The sequence below is a fragment of the Canis lupus genome, chromosome 21 (genome assembly GCF_048164855.1).
Source record: "Canis lupus baileyi chromosome 21, mCanLup2.hap1, whole genome shotgun sequence".
NCBI lineage: Eukaryota > Metazoa > Chordata > Mammalia > Carnivora > Canidae > Canis > Canis lupus.
In genome coordinates, this window is record NC_132858.1 from 3,644,541 (window position 1) to 3,665,126 (window position 20,586).

Genomic DNA, 20,586 nt, shown 5'->3' on the forward strand with positions numbered 1-20,586 from the left:
CTTGCCAAATATCCACTGCACCTTCAATATTAACACTAATGCCCTGTAGGAAGATTATTCTCCAATAAGACAAGTGAAATACATCCCTCCCAACCTTTGTGTTAAACTTTTTACCCCACATGGAAATGTTTCAAATAGCAGGAGCATCATTTTCACCATTAGAAGCATGGGAAGGACATGCATTATTTCCCTTCACTTCTCTTGGGTGCTGGGTCAGCTTTTACTATTCAAAGGCAGGCCCCAAGACCAGAGATTGGCCAATAGGCATCTCCACAGGAGCAAGGCACATCACCCAGCAAGTGTGCCCAGACTCAGAGCTCTATGCTCCTCTGCTCCTCAGAGAACTAAAGAGGACAGGACAATTATTAAAAGAGAATAAATTTCTCAGAACCTACCCTGTTCCTGGACATCAGTGATATTAAATGCTGGGGTCTCTTGCCATTCCTGATGGGTTTTTCCTTCCCTGTTCTGATTAAAAGAAGATCAAGAAAAGTTTTAAACTTTACTCCTATATAGCTTGGTGGTCTGAATGCTATTTGATGGTTGGTGGTTAGTCAATGAAGACTTCACAGGGGAAGTAGTATTTGAATGGGGCCTTGATGGATGAGTGAGATTTTGTCATAATCTCCAGGCAGGGAGATGGTCAGAGAGAACAGGGCATTCTTGATAGAGATATAATGTACAAAGGCAAAGTACCATTAACAAGTAAATGTGATGAGCATGGCTAGAGCTGGGGTGGTAGAAACATGACTATAGCCTAAGCAACCAGCACAATACAACTCAATCTTCTCCCTGTGCTACTCCTTTATAGAACTTCTTTTGTACTGTGGAGGGGACATCATATAATCTGGTTCCAAGCCCACAACATTTTCAGTTGACACCCTGATATTCAGAATCATGGTTCATATATTTAGTATTCTCTGCCAACTGGCCACTACCCTCCCTGGAAAGAACCTGAGGACCTGACTACCCAGCAGTGCTGGGAAGTTCCTTGAGCCATTGTGCTGGTGAAGAATTCTATAGCAAAGGATTATAGACTGTCAAGGTAGGTCAGCAGGCAGAGGCATGATGAGCCTCTAGGAAAGTTAGGATATAACCCCCATCCAAAGCAAAAGCTGTATTTCTAAGAGAAGATTTTCCACAAACCTTCAAATTTCAGAACACATAGGCTGCTACCTAAGCCAGATTCCTGTGAAAGTGAAAGTGAACTCTGGGGAGGAAGGAAACCATCTCTTACCTCTTCTAGGTCTCCAGGTGTACTGGCTTACAGGGGTACAGCTCTGATTTGTGGTTTGAAGAAATGATTCTTACAAATTTAATTAAACTATGATTTAGAGCTTAAATTCTGCTGCATTGGCCCTAATGTAAGCTTCTACTTAGGTCGGCAGAGGGAAACAGAAGGGCAGAGGCCCCCCAGAGCAGAGGTAAAGATTTCCCAACCAGGGGAGATTCCCCTCACAAAATAGTCTAGCATTTGTGCTCTTCTGAAATCTTGACAGGTGTCTTTTCAGACAAGTGTCATAAGAAAGGAAAAACACAGCCTGAAATAAGACTGAGAGTATCATCTGGGACATCCAATAAGACATTATAAACTTACAACCCAACACAAGGTTGTTCTCTGTATGTTCAGAGCCAGATCTGCTTGGAAGTACAGTTCAGGGAGAGGTGGCAAAAAAAAAAACAAAAACAAAAAAACTACACACATGACAGTCTGTTTTACTTCTGAACCATTCATCTGCCCTCCCCCACTTTTTTATCCTTACAAAGTCCAGATCTCTAGTCTGAAGCCTGAAGTAATAAAAGGAATGGGTCTGCCTTTCCTTCCCATTCTCCCCAAAACACCTCTTATGAAACAGAGACCTTATTCAAATATGTGCTGTGTTCTTCTAAGCTTTCCTTGTACCAGCTCCCAGTGGTGTCATGTTCAGACATGACAGTCCACACTGACTGTGAACCTATACCAGGAGTTCCCCAAAGGGGACAGAAAATATTAACCACTGGACCATAGGAGGAAATTCAATTTTTCCAGCTCAAGTGACTTACACTGAGAGTCACTGTGATCACTTAATTCAGGAGAAATCCTCTCTCTGGGAATAGGGTCTACGGTGGAGACCATCACTGGGCTTTGAGTCAAAATCAATAAACATGTTCCTTTTTTTTTTCTCAGTTTTTTCTAAACCCAGTATCAGGTTGAAAGGTAATTATGTTGAGTAAGAAACTGTGGGTACTGTTCTTCAGGGAGATGATGTGTCAAACTAAGAATAGGAAGGTATGAAGGATAGAGAGTGAGGGAAATGTTCTTTTAATAGTAATTATCTTGGTTGTATAAAGTGTCTTTGTTCTTAAGATCTTCATGTACTCCTGTACTTTCTCATTTCTTTATCTTCCTTCTTGAAAGGATTGGAGTATAGTAGAGGGCAATCATCAGCCTATAATCACTCAGTGGGCCAGCTGGCCTTGGTACAATGGGTCCTCTACCCTGCCTCTACCCGCAGGAGCAGAAGTGTGAGTCCCTGAGGGTTCCCTCTTCCCCCAACTATGTGTTAGCATGTACCTCAGCAGCTAACATGATACCTTGCAAACAGGAGGCAGAATAATCACTTAGAAATGAAAATTGCTTTATATTTCTATGTAAAAAATGTTTTGGGGAAATCCTGTGAACTTGAAGGTGGCCTTAAGTCCTTCATGATCCAGCCTGTGCTGACCTCCTCAGTAACATGTCTGAGCACTGGACTCTAACTAAGCTCCAGGTGCCCTGGCTTGCAGGCACCAAATGCACTCAACTGTATGTACTCTTTCCTCTTGGCCTTAGTTGTCTGAGCTGCTCTGGGAACTCTCCCTCACAACCACCTAAATTAGGTGAGGCTCTCCTTTGTGGTCCCTTCATTCCTGGTGCTTCTTTTATTCCCACACAGAGCACATCTATCAATAACTGTCTGCCTAGTTTCATACCGTTGGCATCCTGGAGGAGAGCATGGTATTGTTAATACTTGGCACACAGTAAGTCTGTTGAATAAATGCACACATAGGGGGATCCCTGGGTGACGCAGCAGTTTGGCGCCTGCCTTTGGCCCAGGGCGCGATCCTGGAGACCCGGGATCGAATCCCACATCAGGCTCCCGGTGCATGGAGCCTGCTTCTCCCTCTGCCTGTGTCTCTGCCTCTCTCTCTCTCTCTCTCTGTGTGTGACTATCATAAAATAAATAAATAAATAAATAAATACACACATAGATGCTTGCTCTGTAACTGATCATGTTATGGGTCTTAGGAAGGTGAGGAAGGCTAACTGGGAATGTTTAAATACTTAAGGTCAGAGATACTTTAGAGAGGTAAGTAACAAGTACAAAAAAGGCACAAATAACAGCTATTTCAAGAGGAAAAGAAAATTTAAAAAGTGTTCTTTTAGAGCCTCCTTTGGAAAAGCAGCTCTGAAATGGAGGAGCAGCAGATACAGGAATATCTAAAATGGAATAAATATCACAGATGAAATCAAATACTATTGGGGCCAGCCCATCACTGCCCTAAATGAAGTTTTCTCTTACCAGTATCCCATGCTGATACATGCCTACCTCATCTATCAAAACTACATGTTCCAAACACACACACACACACACACACACACACACATACACACACACACACACACAAACTACATGTTCCCAGGCTCAGACCCCAGTGTAGATGATGGCAAAAAGGTTTCTAAAATGAAGGAATTCTCTACTGGATCACACCACAATTCAACAGACCTGTTTTCTTATCTTACTGCAGAGTATAAGAAGCAGCTTTTTAAGTTGAGAAGAAAAGACCTTTTGACAAAAGGATTCATTGATGTGTATAGTACGTGGCCACTTTTGGGACAGGTTGTGGCAAGGATGGAATGGTTGGATGTTCTGCAGATGGTGAAACTTGAGAATGAATTCAGTCAGTTCAGGCTGTACATAGGATGAAGATGTGCTGGTAATGGAAATCCTGACTGTAACAGAGCAGGAACAGCCAGAAGCCTTGAAGCCTCCATTTTGGTGCTTACCCTCCTGGTTTCCATAAGGGGCTTCTTTTTGCTGGGGCTTTGGCTGGAAATCCCGATCTTGGCCCTGAAGTGGGGGGAAAAGCCCAGGAAATGTTACTGGCAGCAGCAACATCACCACTTTTAAGCAAATATGGCCCAAATGAATATTTCAGCAGGTTAGCTATTTTTATACCACTCCTGGCCTGCAGAATAAATTGTGTGGCCAAATTCTCTTTGGGTGCTGCTTTAATTCACAGCAGAATCCCAATTTGAGACATTTAGCGATCTAAGGGTTGAGAAAGGGAAAATGTGATGGACATCAGGTAATCAGATTTTGAAATATTTGACTACATCAAAACCCAGAGAAAGAAAAGCTGTGAGGCCTCATCCCCATGGAAAATTCAATCAAATAGAACTGAGCAAAGCTTCACACCTCTAAGTACCTTCACATTCCACCTGGCTGGGAAAGACATTTCCTAACTCTTCCCTGACATATGCATTTGGAGGGTAGAGGGGTCAGCTCCCTCATGGTTCACACTCACTGCTCTTGTGTGCCCACATGGTCCTCAGAAAGGAGCAGTTGCTCTCTGTGAACATGGGCTAAAAGCATGTTGGGCTAGGGAGCAAACCACATCTTGGATTATTCCAGCTGTCTTCTCTGGGGCTAATGAGAATGACTGAATTACCTTACTGACTGACTCACTCTGTCCCTGACAGAGATTCAAAAGAAGAAAATAAGTAGACTCCACAATAGCAACTTCAACATGTTAGGGATGTGTTCAACATTGCCCCTAATATTGCAGCATTCCATGCAATAATCTTGCAGACATTTACATTTAGCCTATTCTATCTCTTAAGGTAGAGTTCCAAAAGTTAGCTTACTAGTTAAAGTAGGATTATACTTTATTTTTTCCCACTCTATTGAGGGTTTCTCTATATTCTTGTATAATATACTGGGATTTCTTAAGTCATATGCCTTCTGGTAGTATGACCATATTAATACTCACTGAATATGGATTGGATTCAATTGTATAGATATGATTGCATTTCCTCCCAGCCATTGTCTGATGAACAGAAGAATCCTACTTTGCTGAGGAAAGATTTGTGTTCAAATTGTAGTCCACCCCAGAGAAACAGGCAGGTACCAATGAAGCCCCAAGACAAAAAGTGACTCACTAAAGGATAAAATCAACTGGCAGCAATAGCTGGCAAAGTCTAACGAGGGTGCAGGATTTAGACTCTCTCAACACCACTGACCTGTCCAGCCCTGGCCTGCTGGGGGAGCTGAGCACTTCCACTTGTTTTCGTTTCCTCATCATGGCTCCTGCTGCTTTCCTCTCTGTGAGGACCTTCAGAGAAGAACCACACTCCTGTGACTCCTTTTCCAGAGTTGCTCACAGTTCATGAGGGCAGTGAGGAGAACTCCCCATCTTTAAATTGCCAAGAGCAACATTTAACACCCGCTTTTCAAGTAAGAATAGATATTCTGTTAGAGACCAGCTCAGAACTCTGGCCATGAAGAAAAAGATGGTCTCATATATACAATCCTGACTGCATCTGAGCAGCGGCCAAAGAGCAAAGTAAGAGGAAAAGATAAGAGCAGGACCTTTTGATCAATACAAGGCAATAAAGGCAATCTTCATCTTGTACAGAAAAGGCAAACTTACCAATCCAAGAGGACTGTCTTTTATTGGTTTCCCTACAACAGGAAATTTGAATGTCATAATGAATCAAGATGCTGTTTCACCTGGATTTCTGGCTATCATTTATTTCTCAGAACTGGTTCTAGACAAAAACCTCTGTGTCTGCCCTTCTCCTTTCTGTCTGGTACCACTTTTGCTAGAGATACAGTGTCTTCAAATTCTCTTCCTCCCCTATTTTAGAACTATTGTCATCTACAAGCTCAGAAGTATTACAGTCATACTGTATTCTAATGATATGCCACTTAAAAGGGAATGGAACTTCAGATATCAGTGACAAATGAATTGGGGAGATATTTTGAGGCAAGGCATTTGCACTTTTTCAAATCAAACTGGCAGGCATCTATTTGTCCCTCTATGAATAAAAATAGCCATAGCCTTCAGAGATTAAAAACTGGGAGACACCTTTAAGATACCCATAGGTGAAAGTCACTGCACACTCTAAAATGGAAGTATTTTTATATAATAGATCACTTTCATTGAGTGATTACTGTCAGACTTTTTACTACTTTCCATCTACCAGTATTTATATATACTTAATCCTTTTAAGAACCCAACAAGATAGGTGCTATTATTCTTCTTCACCATTTCACAAGAGACACAGAAAGATGAACTAATTCATCTAAGATCATACAACTATTAAGTGGAAAATCCACCAGGATTTAAACCAGGCAGTCTGGCTTGGAGCACTTTGCTCCTAACCTCTGCACTGTGTGGTATTGGGGCTCAGTCTGGCTGACCATTTTGCCATATTGAGCTTGCATTGCTAACCCATGGACATTCAACCTTCCCTATTTCTTCTCTCCACTCACACTTCCATCATTCTACTTACCTGCTGACAGACTTTCATGAAACCATTTCATCTCCACATACAGAGTGAAAACAAATGGATAGGGGACCAAGACAATTTCCCCATGTTTGAATTTCAGGTGGGATATGCTCTCCCATTTGCTTTTATCTGGGAAATGGTGCTAAGGAATGAGGAAAGAAGTTAGTCATGTGAATCCCTCAGTACTATTTTAGGGATAAGGCCCTCTCCTTTCCCTGGTTTGCCCTGTGGGTTTGCTTCTTCCATTTGAATCTACAATGTGACTTGCTGCTCATTTCTATCCAGAAATGAAAGGATACAGGGAAATATAATGAAGTGCTCTGTAGCAAATGGCTGCAAACTGTCCAGGTTTCCCAAGACTACACGAATAGAATCCTGAAAAAAAAAAGTGAAATAACTTTAATATTGTTTGGTCCCAGCCAATCTTTTCATTTATACCTGTCACTGCTTTTCACATGCTCTATATTCTATTAAAGCTGAACTGTTTACTGTTTCCTGAACATGTCTTATGCTTCTTCATTTCTGTGTTCTTGCATAGTCTGTTCCCTCTGCCTGAAATGCCCTTTCTACTATGTCCAAATCCTACCTATCCTTTAGGGTCCAGTTCAAAAGCTATCTCCTCCAGAAAGTTTTCCCTGATTCCCCAAGTTGGAAATTAACTATTAGTCTCAAACTTCACAGTAGTTAGTCTTGAGTCTTTACTACATTCTATCCATACTTTATGTTTATTTTTTTTATGAAGAAATATCCTTGAGCTAGAATATATACCTGATTTATTTTAGCATCCTTTCTATTTTAGCATCCTCAGTAAATGTATACTGAATGAATGAATAATACTGGTATTTATTGATATATAATTTTACTTTAGCTTAAGCCCAATCTTTTCTTCCACTCTTTTAAAATCTTAATTGATTAGTCTCTAATTAATCCATGCTTATTAGTATATATCAATTAAACAATTTGGTATCATAAAAAGACTACTGGATTTCTATGGGGAAAACATCTGAATTTCAGTCTTAGCTTTGTCATTTCCTCTCTCTAAGCCTCAATTTCCTTGTATTAGGGCTCACAGAAGGTGCCTTATTTATCTTTGTATTCTCTGTACTATCATAGTACCTGGCTTAAAATTTTAAAGTTTATTTATTTATAATCTCTATGCCCAGCATGGGGCTTCAACTCATGATCCTTAGATTAAGAGTTGTTTGCTCCACTGACTGATCCAGCCAGGAGCCCCTGGCTTATAATTTTTTTTAAAGATTCATTCATTCATTCATTCATTCATTCATTCATTCATTCATTCATAGACGGGTGGGGCAGAGACACAAGCAGAGGAAGAAGCAGGCTCCATGCAGGAAGTCCGACGTGGGACTCGATCCCAGGTCTACAGGATCACACCCTGGGCTGCAGGCGGCGCTAAACCGCTGTGCCACCAGGGCTGCCCCTGGCTTATAATTTTAATAGCTAATATTTATTGATAACACAATAGCAAGTGTTATTGTTTTTACATGTATTAACAGTCACAGAGACCTCATGAAATAGGCACTTCTACTATCTCCATTTTACAGACAATGAAACTGAGACGAGAGGTGAAATAACTTTTTGAGGGCTACACAGCTAGTAACGGTAGAGCCAAGATATGAACCCAGGCCCAGTGGGGTTCCAGAGCTTACTCTTTTAACCATTAGGCTCACTGCCTATCAACAAACCTTTTCTGAAAAAATAAAAGAGGATGATAACATCTGACTCAAAACTGAGAGTAAGAATGTATAAAAAGCTCTTTGAAAAATCTGGTAGGGGGATCCCTGGGTGGCGCAGCAGTTTGGCGCCTGCCTTTGGCCCAGGGCGCGATCCTGGAGACCTGGGATCGAATCCCATGTCAGGCTCCCGGTGCATGGAGCCTGCTTCTCCCTCTGCCTGTGTCTCTGCCTCTCTCTCTCTCTCTCTCTCTCTCTCTGTGACTATCATAAATAAATAAAAATTAAAAAAAAAAAGAAAAATCTGGTAGGATTATAAATGTATACTGATGCTACTATTTATTGAGCTACTTACTGTGTGGTAGGCATTGCACACATCTATTTCTAATCTTCACCAGAATCTTGGAAATAGGTATTATTTATCAACCGCATTGACAGGTAGGCAAACAGGCTCAGAGAAAGTAAGTGACTTGCCCAAAATCCCAGTGTGAAGGCAGAACTTAAATCCAGGTGTGACTGGCTCTAAGTTTACACTCTTTCCACTTTACTATGGTGCCTTGAGCTTTTCTCTGCCCAAATTAATGGAAGCAAAGTAAAATAAACTCTGCTCTACTCACAATTAAAATAAGCAGAAAACTGTTAGGGTCTTATATTAAAATAATTATTATTTATAACAATGTCTGTGAGCTCCTGTAAGAATTTAATGCATCTTTCAACACTTAACCAAAGAGCTATACATAAATACCATTAAGGCTATGACTCAAAATTTTAGTTTCACGGAGTTTTGTTTGTATATGTCATTGTATTCAAATTCTTTGAAATACAGCAGTATATGTCTTCATAAATTAGAACAGTCATAAATCACTGAGTTGTGAAGTTAGAAAAGAAATAAACTAGTTTAGCACTCTCATTTTACTAATGAAGCAATTAAGACCACGAGAGAGAATTATTTGCAAGGGGTCGCATGGCTAATCAGTGGCTCAACACAGATGGAATCCAGGGCCAGCACTCAGAGCTCTAACTCCTTGGGCAATGCTTTTATCAATTTACAAAGCTGTTCATTTGCTCAGTCTTCTTCCTGTGGGAGAACCTAAAGCTGGGTAGAAAAGGAATGAAAATGAAGTGGGAATAAAGCAAATTGCAAATGTTTCCAATTAAAGTGAAGACACAGCAGTCTTGTCTATTTACAGTTGAGTTTCCTGAACGTCAAGTACCAGGCAGTGGTTGGGAGGGTGAGGTTTCCCAGGGCCCTGGAAGGCGGCAGTCCTCCAGAAGCTTTCTCTACGCCAGCTGCCACAAAAGAGAGCTGCAGAGGGCTGGGAACTCTGATGGAAACAATAGAACTCAGCCTCAAAGATGCTGACACTTCAACTAGGAGCACTGAGAAAGGATACAGGCTTTAATTTCCCTGGAAAAACAGTGAAGTTTCTTTGCAGAGAAAACATGGCAGGGAGAAGCCAAGTGATCAAATGGAGGTTGTGACTCAGTTCACAGGAAATAATTAAAATCTGAATATGGACATATCCTTGGCTTAAAGAATAACTTTCCCAGAAGTCATTTGCTTCTTTCCCTACCTCCAGCTCCTGGACGATGACTTCCTTATCCTCTATTTCTTCCCCTCTAGAAGGTAAACAGACAAGACATAAGTAAACCAAGAAGGAAAGCTCTGAAGACAGTAGACTTTATTGTCAGTAGAGAAGACAGCAGAGCAAAAATGACACTTCCATTGAGCTACAGAAACATGACTAAGTAACAGTTGTGTGTGTTGACACAGGGCTCACGGGAAGAAGTGATCACCTAGGTGGTGTGGTCTGAGAATCGGTAGAAGGCTGTACCAAAGTATCTTCTTTAACCAGCCAAGACCTGAAATTCCCATTGTGAGAATTAATAATTTGTTAGACTAGTCGTACTCAGGTGTAGTCTGTGGGCCACCAGGTATCCTCAAGACCCTTTCAAGGGATCTCGAAGGGTAAAACTATTTTTATAGTAATAATAAGATGTTATTTGCCCTTTTTTTCCTTGTGTTAACATTTCAATCATTACTGCAAAAGCAATGGGGGGCAAAATTGCTGGTGCCTTTGTGCAAATCTAGCCAGTTGCACTAAACTGTACTAGCAGTTGTGGTAATCCTTACTGCCACACGGGGAAAAATATTAAATATAAATATAAAAACAAATCAAATATATTAATAATTTTATAAAACCTCAACCCTTAAGTACCTTTTTAATACATTATGTGATAAAGTGGAAAGTACTCATAAAGCACTTCTGCTGCATACTGAAATATGATGATTGTCTTGAGGAAAAGCACTTGTGCCACTGTTTAAATTGCAAACTGAACTAGCTGGTCTTTTCATGGAATGTTATTTTACTTCAATGGCCAGCTAACAGACAAACTATAGTTGTTATTTGGATTTAGGAATGTGACATTTTCTCAAAAATGAACAGTGACCTTATCAATTCAACAAAAGCAACTGAAAGTGTTTGTGTCAATGATAACTTTTTGGGATTTTATGACAGAGAGAGAGAGAGAGAGAGAGAGAGAGAGAGAGAGAGAGAAAGATGCCATGCAGGGAGCCCAATGTGGCACTCGATCTCGGGACTCCAGGATCACACCCTGAGCCAAAGGCAGATGCTCAAACACTGAGCCACCCAGGCATCCCTACTTTTGAGATTTCAAGCAAAAATTTAAACTTTGAAAAACTTCTATCCACCACACTGAGGTTGACAACTTTCAAGTATTTTAATGTTTTTCTAAGATTGGTAGTGATATTAGCAAATATGATTTTTTTGATATTGTATAATGAAATGTGTTGACATTTAAATGATCTATATGTCAGTAAACCAGTATTTTCCAAATGACCACAAATCACATCATGTTACAAAATCATTCTAGGTAAAGATTCATTCACAGAACAAGACAGATCGATGGCTTTTAATGTAGCAGAGTTCAAAAAGTTCACTGATATAATTCAGATTCCATATTGCAACTAAACCTTTAAAAAATTACCACATTAACGGGGCACCTGGGTGGCTCAGTTGGATGAGCAACTGACTCTTGATTTCAGTTTAGGTCATGATCTCAGGGTCCTGGGATAAATCTTCACCTTGGGTTCCTGACTTTGTGTTCCTTGCTCAGCGTGGAGTCGGCTTGAGATTCTCTCTTTCCCTCTCCCTCTGTGCCCCCCCACATTGATCGCCCATTCTCTTTAGTCTTTAAACAAACAAACAAACACCTACTGCATTAGGGAAGCCTGGGTGGCTCAGGTGGTTTAGTGTTCAACTCCTGGTTTTTGGCTCAGGTCATGATATCATGGGACATGTGATAGAGCCGCCCAGCCAGACTCCGTGCTGTCTGCTTGGGATTCTTTGCCTCTCTCTCTCCCTCTGCCCCTCCCCCTGCTCATGCATGGGCATGCATTCTCTCTTTCTCTAAAATAAATAAATAAATAAAAATTTTTAAAAACTCTCCTTCCGCCTCTCCACCTGCTCTCTCTCTCAAATAAAAAAAAAAAAAAAAAAAAACCTATGTTAAAACAAAACAACTACCATTTGCTAAGTTTTGATGCAGGGTCAAAAGAATATTCACAATGATTTGTGAAATCTATTACCAAATCTCTATGCTTCCCAACTACAAATCTATGTGGGGCTGGATTTTTTTCATATAACTCAACCCCCCACCAAAAAAAAATTCACAACAGATTGAATGCAGAAGCAGATATAATCTAGCAGCCTTCTTTTAAACCAGACACTAATGAAATTTGCCAAAATTTTAAATAATGCCAATCTTCTCATTAATATTTTCTCTTAGAAAATATGGTTATTTTTAATAAAAATGTGTTAAGGGATCCCTGGGTGGCGCAGCGGTTTGGCGCCTGCCTTTGGCCCAGGGCACGATCCTGGAGACCCAGGATCGAGTCCCACATCGGGCTCCCGGTGCATGGAGCCTGCTTCTTCCTCTGCCTATGTCTCTGCCTCTGTCTCTCTCTCTCTGTGACTATAATAAATAAATAAAAATGTGTTAATATTTAATGGATGTATTATTATTTTTAAATTGTGGTAAAATACATATAACCTAAAATTTGTCATTGTAACCATTTTTAAGTATACAATTCAATAGTATTAATTACACTCATAACTATGGTGTGCAACCATCACCACTATTTCCAAAGTTTATCTTCCCAAACAGAAACACTGTAATTATTAGTCAATAATTCCCTATTTTGCCTTCCACCTCCCCACTGGTGACTCCTAGTCTCCTGTATCTATGAATTTTCCTATTTAATATTTCATAGAAGCAAAAAAATATTTCATAGCAGAGTCATACATTTTTCCTTTTGTTATTGGGTTACTTCACTTAGCATAATGTTTTCAAAGTTCATCTATGTTGTACCTGTATCAGAACTTCATTGCTTTTGCCATTTCTTTTTATGGCTAAATACTATTTTATTGTATATATGTATATACCACACATACGAACTGCATTTTGTTTATCCATTCACCAATTTGATGGACACTGTGTTGTTTCCACCTTCTGGCTACTGTGAATAATACAGGCTTGAACATTGTTTGTACAAGCATCTGCTTGAGTCCCCATTTTCAATTCTTTTGGGCATATACCTAGGAATGAAATTGCTGGGTCATATGGTAATTCTATGTTTAACTTTTTGAGGAACTGCCAAATTGTTTTCCATGGCAGGTGCACTATTTTATATTCCTATCAGCACTATACAAGGCTTCCAATTTCTCCACATCCTTGCCAACTGCTATTTTGCTTTTTTTTTTTTAATATAGCTATCCTAGTAGGTGTGAAGTGGCATCTCATTGTGATTTGGATTTGCATTTCCCTAGTTACTAATGATATTGAGCATCTTTTCATGTGCTTGTTTGCCATTCAAATATCTCCTTTGAAGAACGTCTATTCAAGTCCCGTGTCCATTTTTAAATTGATTTTATTTTTTGCTGTTGAGTTATACTTCTTTCTGTATTCTATATATTAAACTCTTATCATATATATGATTTACAAGTATTTTCTCCCATCTGTGGATTTCCTTTCACTCTTTGATAGTGTCCTTTGATGCACAGTTTTTAGTGAAGTTCAAATGTATCTAATTTCTTTTGTTGCCTATGCCTTTGGTATTGTATTTTAAGAAACCACTGCCAAATTCAGTCATGAAGATTTGTTTCCTCCTAACAGTTTTATAGTTTTAGCTCTTTGATCTATCTTTTTTTAAGATTTCATTTATTTATTCATGAGAGACAGAAAGAAAGAGATGCAGAGACATAGGCAGAGGGAGAAGCAGGTCCCCCACAAAGAGTTGGATGCAGGACTCCATCCCAGATCCCAGGATCATGCCCTGAGCCAAAGGCAGACACTCAACCCCTGTGCCACCCAGGCATCCCTCTTTGATCTATTTTTTAAATGATTTTATTATTGCCCAGTCTGCTAGCATGTTATTTGGTGGTCCAGAAATCCAGAGAAGTTGTTGTCATTTCATTTTTGGGAGCTCTCAAGCATTTCCCCCCCGACAGGTGAGACTGCAGAAAGTCCAAGATGAACATCATGTTTGCAGACACAGTGCTCATCGTTTTTATCTCTGTGTGTATGGCTCTTCTCGCCGAGGGTATCACTTGGGTCCTGGTTTACAGGACAGACAAGTACAAGAGACTGAAAGTGGAGGTGGAAAAACAGAGTAAAAAATTGGAAAAGAAGGGCACCTGGATGGCTCAGTGGTTGAGCATCTGCCTTTGGCTCAGGTGGTGATCCCAGAGTCCTGGAATCAAGTCCCGCATCGGGCTCCCTGCGGGGAGCATGCTTGTCCCTCTGCCTATGTCTCTCATGAATTAAGAAAAGAAAAGGAAAGGAAAGGAAAGGGAAGGGAAGGGAAGGGAAGGGAAGGGAAGGGAAGGGAAGGGAAGGGAAGGGAAGGGAAGGGAAGGGAAGAGAAAAGAAAAGAAAAAGAAAAGAAAAGAAAGAAAGAAAGAAAGAAAGAAAGAAAAGAAGAAAGAAAGAAAGAAAGAAAGAAAGAAGAAAGAAAGAAAGAAAAAAGAAAGAAAGAAAGAAAGAAAAAGAAAGAAGAAAGAAAGAAAGAAAGAAAGAAAGAAAGAAAGAAAGAAAGAAAGAAAGAAAGAAAGAAAGAAAGAAAGAATGAATCGGGGCCAGTCTGGGTGGCTTAATGGTTTAGCGTCACCTTCAGTCCAGGGCGTGATCCTGGAGACCCGGGATCGAGTCTTAGTCCCACATTGGGCTCCCTGCATGGAGCCTGCTTCTCACTCTGTCTGTGTCTCTGCCTCTCTCTCTTTGTTTCTCATGAATAAACAAATAAAATATTTTTAAAAATGGAAATAAGAAGGAAACAATGACAGTCATTTGGTAGACAACACAAAACTGAAAAATAACAACAGGGACCTATCCGAATGAAATCCATGTTTGCAATTGGCTTTTATTTTACTGTCCTAATGAGAATGTTCAATTCCATATTTGATGGTAGAGTGGCAGCAAAACTACTTTTCACCCCTCTCTCCTATATCCAAGGTCTACCTTATCAAAACCTGCTGGGGGATGACACCACAGACTGTCCCTTCATCTTTCTGTATATTTTCTGTACCATGTCAATTCCACAGAACATCCAGAAGATTCTTGATCCTGCCCCTTCACGAGGTGTCACCAAGCAGGCAGGTGGTTTCTTGGTCCTCCACCTCCTTCTGGGAAGTTCTCTTGAAAACAAGAAGAATCCTGTAATTCCTGTTATTCTTTTCAAATTAAAAAAATTTTAGGGGATCCCTGGTGGCTTAGTGGTTTGGCGCCTGCCTTCGGCCCAGGGCGTGATCCTGGGGTCCTGGGATCGAGTCCCGCATCAGGTTCCCTGCGTGGAGCCTGTTTCTCTCTCTGCCTGTGTCTCTGCCTCTCTCTCTCTGTGTATCTCATGAATAAATAAAATCTTTAAAAAATTTTTTTAAATATGTCTGTTGGTTAGATAAATTCAGGTGATGTTTATGTACTGAGAAACAAATAGCATTTTTCTTGTTTGGCTTACATGAATATTTTCTGTGGGATTGACTCTCAAGTCTATGCTGTATGCCATGTACCATGGAAGTTGGTTCTCCATGAGCAATTAGAAATCTGGAAGAAAAAATTTAGTTTGTGGTATCTTAATCGGAACTATTTGTTGTACATTGTTTCCAAGTCAAGTAAATGACCCAAGATCAATAAAGAGGCCAAAAGGTTAGCTAAAAAAGGGGGGGGTGGATTTATTATCTACTTAGAGGAGGGAGGAGCAGAGGGAGAGAGAGTCTTAAGCAGATTCCCTGGTGAAAACAGACCCCAACACAGGACTCAGTCTCACGACCCTGAGATCATGACCTGAGCTGAAACCAAGAGTTGGTCCCTGAACCAACTCTGCCACTCAGGTACCCCTAGATCTCTGATCTATTTTTAGTTAAGTTTTGTATACAGTATAGTTAAGGGTCTAACTTCATTTTTCTGAATGTGAATATCCACTCTTCTCAGAACCATTTATTAAAGACACTGTTCCTCCTCTATTGAATGGTCTTGGCATTCTAGTAAAAAACCTATAGACGTGAAGGTTTATTTCTGGGCTCTCAATTCTATTCTACAGTCTATAAAGTTGTCCTAATGCCATTACCATACTTTTTGATTACCTGCAGCTTTGTAGTAAATTTTTAAATTGGGAAGTATTAGTCTTCCAATTTTGTTCTTTTTCAAGATTATTGTGGCTATTCAGGGTCTCTTGAAATTTCCTATCAATTTTTTAGATGGGCTTATCCATTTTCTTAAGTAACTTATAAACAATTTATTAAAAAGTTTGATTTGAGCATCTGCAGTGGTGACTTCAACCTTAACTCTTGGCTCAATACTGATGTAAGTAATCTGTTTAACAATCTCAGAAGGGCTGATCCTCATCAGAAAATGATCCCAAATCTCAGAACCTTCACAAGAAGTTTTTCTTATAGTGATTCTCAGAGTCTTGGTAGTCATCTGAACTGGTCCTTCTACTTTGAGATTCTTTTCCTTTGCACCTCTGATCAAGTCAGCATATACCTTTTCCAGAGATTTTTTTGTTGTAGCTGGTGAGAGTAATTTTTTTTAAAGATTTTATTTATTTATTCATGAGAAACACAGAGAGAGGCAGAGACATAGGCAGAGGGAGCAGGTTTCCCCCAAGGAGCCTGATGTGGGACTCGATCCCTAACTGTGGGATCACATCCTGAACAGAAGGCAGATGCTCAACTGCTGAGCCACCCAGACGTCCATAATTCTGGCATTTTTAAAAGATTTTATTTATTTATTCGAGAGAGACACAGAGATACAGAGACACAGGCAGAGGGAGAAGCAGGCTCCCCAAGGGGAGCCCAGTGTAGGGCTTGGTCCTAGGACCCTCGGATCACAACCTGAGGCAAAGGCAGATGCTCAACCACTGAACCACCCAGGTTCCCCTGGTGAGTGTAATTCTAATTCAGTGAATTGCCACCTCTGGTTCCACAAGTGTTTCCCTGGTGTTTTTAAAAGCCATGGCTGTGGCGTGGTTCCTGACTGACTTGTTCCTTGGCCAGAGTGAACAGTGGTGAGTTAGGAGCAGGAGTGGGGTGTCCAAGGGCTCCACTGTGGGTGCAACCACATCTTCCTCAGAGGGCACTTGTCCATTTTTGAAAAATATGCCATTGGGATTTTGATAGAGATTTCACTGAATCTGTAGATTGCTTTGTCACCTTAATAATATTAAGTCTTCTAATACACAAACATAAATCTATTAAGTCTTTTATTTCTTTTGGCAACTTTTCGCAGATTTTAGTGTGCAAATTTTGCATTGTGGTTAAATTCATTGCTAATTATTTTTTTTCTTATTGATACTATTGTAATCAGAATTTTCTCAATTTTTTTTCAGATTGTTTTGCATACAAATACAACTGATTTTGTGTGTTGATTTTGTATGCTGAAACTGCTGAATTTATTGATCAGGTCTAACAGGGTTTTTTTGTGCATATGTGGACTCTTTAGGGTTTTCTACATGTAAGATCATGTCTTCCACAGATATAGCTGCACTTCTTCCTTTCCAATTTGTATGATTTAATTTCTTTTTCCTAATTGCTCTGGCTAGAAACCAGTACTATGATGAAGAGAAGTGGTAAAAGGGGGCATCCTTGTTTTGTTCTTGATCTTAAGGGAAAAACTTTTGAAGTTTTTCATAAATGAGTGATGTTAGCTGTGGGATTTTCATATATGGCCTTTATCATATTGAAGAAGTTCCCCTCTATGCCTAGTTAACTGAGTGTTTTTATCATGAAAGGGTTCTAGATTTGGTCAAATGCTTTTTTTTCTTTTTTCTTTTTTTAAGTAGGTAGAAGTTTACTGAATACATCAAAAGGGAGCAGCAGGCAGGACAGCAAAGGAGAAGCCATTTACCTTAAATGCCTTTTCTTTATCAATTGGGATGATCATGTGTTTTTCCCCCTTCATTCTATTAATGCAGTGTATTATATTGGTTGATTTTTTTTTATTGGTTGATTTCTGTATGTTGAACCATCATTGCATTCCTGGGGTAAATCCCAGGCATGTAAACAATGCCAATCGTTTTAATGCCAATTAATTTTTTTAGAAATATAGTTCTTTTTTAAAATATTTTTTATTTGAGAGAGAGAGAGAACAAACAAGAGGAGGGGCAGAGGGAGAGGAAAAGAAAGAATCTCCAGCAGACTCCCTACTGAATACAGAACCTGATGTGGGGTTCCATCTCATGACCCTGAGTTTATGACCTGAGCCCAAATCAAGAGTCAGACACTTAACCAACTGAGCCACTCAGGTGCCCCTAGAAATATAGTTATTTTTAATAAAATGAGTTATTTGTTAACATTTAATATTATTTTAGATTAATAAGTATATTATTTTGATTTTTAAAAATCTTTATATGATACATATTGACAGGTATAACCCACATAATCAAAACCTCTTTGGGATTCTCAATAATCTTAAGAGTAAAAAGGGATCCTGAGATAAAAAATCTTGAGAACCACTGCTCCAGAGGTATGCCATCACTAATTTAGAAACTTACATGAATAATAACATATGGAATATAAAATACCTGGGAAAGAGAGTCCTACAAGATGCTATTTTTAGCCAGTCTCATGGACTGAGTGAAGGCAGAGAAGAGATGACCTGTGGAAATATACTAACCTGTATTTGAAAAGACTACTCTCCTAGCCTTAAAATTTTTTTTTTTAATTTATGATAGTCACAGAGAGAGAGAGGGAGAGAGAGAGAGGCAGAGACACAGGCAGAGGGAGAAGCAGGCTCCATGCACCGGGAGCCCGATGTGGGATTCGATCCCAGGTCTCCAGGATCGCGCCCTGGGCCAAAGGCAGGCGCCAAACCACTGCGCCACCCAGGGATCCCTCCTAGCCTTAAAATTACCTGATGTTGTTGCCATATCTAATTTTGAATTTATACACATTGGGTCCTGCATGAAGAAATCTCGTCTCTGGAAACGGGTAGGTGAAGGGTTTTAAACTCATTGCTCCCAAATGATAGCCTAAATAAAACAAAAATATTAGAGAATTATTAAAAAGTTAAGATGGTTCCTTACCAACTTTATGGTATGGGAAAGACAGCCTGCCCAATCTGTAGCTTCTCTTCATGAGTAAAATGTCCAACACTCAGCACCATTGCCTATGTCCTAGGCTCAGTTTTTATACTAATCATCTATATTAATCACCTGGACCATTTTCCTACCTACTTGGGGATGATATATGGTGGGTAATGTCTCTACTTGAAATCAAAAGACCTGAGTTCAAGTTTGTAGTTTACCTTACAACCTTGGGCAAATCACTTCTCTCCATAAGACTACTGATACTAACATCTGACGACTCACAAGGTTTTTGTTAGGATTAAATCTATCTCTCAAATATCTCTTGAATCTATTCTCCTCCCTTGTCCCCACTTTCCCTGGAACCTAGGCCAATGTGAAGAGATCTCAGGTCAAATACTGAAACAATCCAAATGCACCAATAGGTGGCACAATTAGTAAGACCTCTGCTGTTAATTTTAGATTAAAGTTAAGGGATAAACACAACTTCTTACCACAGCTAATACAGCAAATAAGGATGTACACTAATGTTTCCCAGTTCTGCTGAGGAACACTCTTTCCTACCTCTCAACCACTCTTCCTCTTCACCACTTGAGACCGCCCTGTGCTACAAGAGTGCCTACCATCCTCCTAGAGCTTACTAGTTTTACTTTTCCTATTCTAGAATCTCTGCTCACTTAAGGTTCTGAGGGAAACTCAGGAAAGGGGAAAGATGAAAAAAGAAGAATGGCATGTCTCTTCTCCTCCAAGAGGGCATTTGGTACACTCAGAAGAAAGAATCAAGCACAGTGATTCGTGATTTTCTAAGTCCCTAGGACTTTTCTGTGCCTTTTTACTTGAAGAGATAATAAACCCGATATGTTCTGTCTCTTCATATGAAAGTTTGAGTAATAAATAATGAGATTAGAGATCCAGAGTTCCCAAGGATAAAAACTACCTACACACAAACACAAAGTATTGGTTTCTGAGACAGCTAAGATGGGGCAGACAGAACAGACACAAAGAATAATTTAGGTTTGAACTTAAGCTCAAATATCCCTTAGTTTCTCTGAACCTTGGTTTTCTTACTTATACAATAATAACAACACTAACAACTGTTTGTTTTGCCCTATTCAAAGTGCTTTATATATATTATCTCACTCAATCCTCACAATAAGCCTGAAATCAATAGTCTAAATTTCATAGATAAGGAAACTGAGGTACTGAGAGATGAAGTAACCTCTCCATAGCTATATGAATGTTGGAATCAGGTTTCAAAATGAGGTAATATAAGGCCAGACTTGATGCTCTTATCCACTTTTCCACTCTGCTTTTATGGGGGGGAGGGGTTAGTACAAAAAAATAATACAATGAATATAAAATCATTTTGTAAGTACTAAAATATTATATACAAATAAAGGACTATTTTCATTATTCTTTCCTTCATATTACCCTAGTCCCATTTCTACTCAGGAGGGAAATCTCTTGTATGGTGGAGTCAGGAGATCTATGTGCCCAAAGAATGGAATTTCCCATAATTTCCAAAGTTCATGTCTGGGGCTGCCAGTAAAGAGATATCCCAGTGTCTGATCTCGGCTACTTGGGATTAGAATGACAGGAGGTTGGAGCCAGAACCCATGAGACTATTTAGACTAGAATTGCAGTCAAAAATGAAAAGAAATAGTTGGTGCCAATTGCAAAGTTACCAGAGGGGAAATATTGTTCATATCCTGAAAAAAAGCTTGCTGTTTCCCATGCCCAAAGCATGGCAAGAACCC

At 39.7% G+C, this 20,586-nt stretch overlaps 1 protein-coding gene and 1 pseudogene across 27 annotated transcripts in view; both read right to left on the reverse strand.

The window, feature by feature from the left end:
- The window catches only part of GPHA2 (glycoprotein hormone subunit alpha 2), a 32,826-nt gene that overhangs the window by 4,901 nt on the left and 7,339 nt on the right, over positions 1-20,586 (reverse strand). For 9 of the 27 annotated variants that reach the window (XM_072789799.1, XM_072789793.1, XM_072789789.1 and 6 more), the window contains 7 exons: positions 18,658-18,775; positions 14,837-14,945; positions 6,835-6,910; positions 6,539-6,664; positions 5,674-5,705; positions 5,264-5,355; positions 4,028-4,091 (listed from right to left, as the gene is read on the reverse strand). In XM_072789799.1, the coding sequence (XP_072645900.1) occupies positions 4,028-4,091; positions 5,264-5,355; positions 5,674-5,705; positions 6,539-6,664; positions 6,835-6,910; positions 14,837-14,945; positions 18,658-18,758 (600 nt within the window). In that variant the 5' untranslated portion in view covers positions 18,759-18,775. Of the gene's footprint in view, positions 1-395; positions 469-4,027; positions 4,092-5,263; positions 5,356-5,673; positions 5,706-6,538; positions 6,665-6,834; positions 6,911-9,803; positions 9,850-14,836; positions 14,946-18,657; positions 18,776-19,323; positions 20,160-20,586 lie in introns of those variants that run through there. The other 18 variants (XM_072789808.1, XM_072789790.1, XM_072789811.1 and 15 more) reach the window with 12 other exon arrangements.
- On the reverse strand, positions 6,832-17,865 carry LOC140612400 (small ribosomal subunit protein uS10-like; annotated as a pseudogene).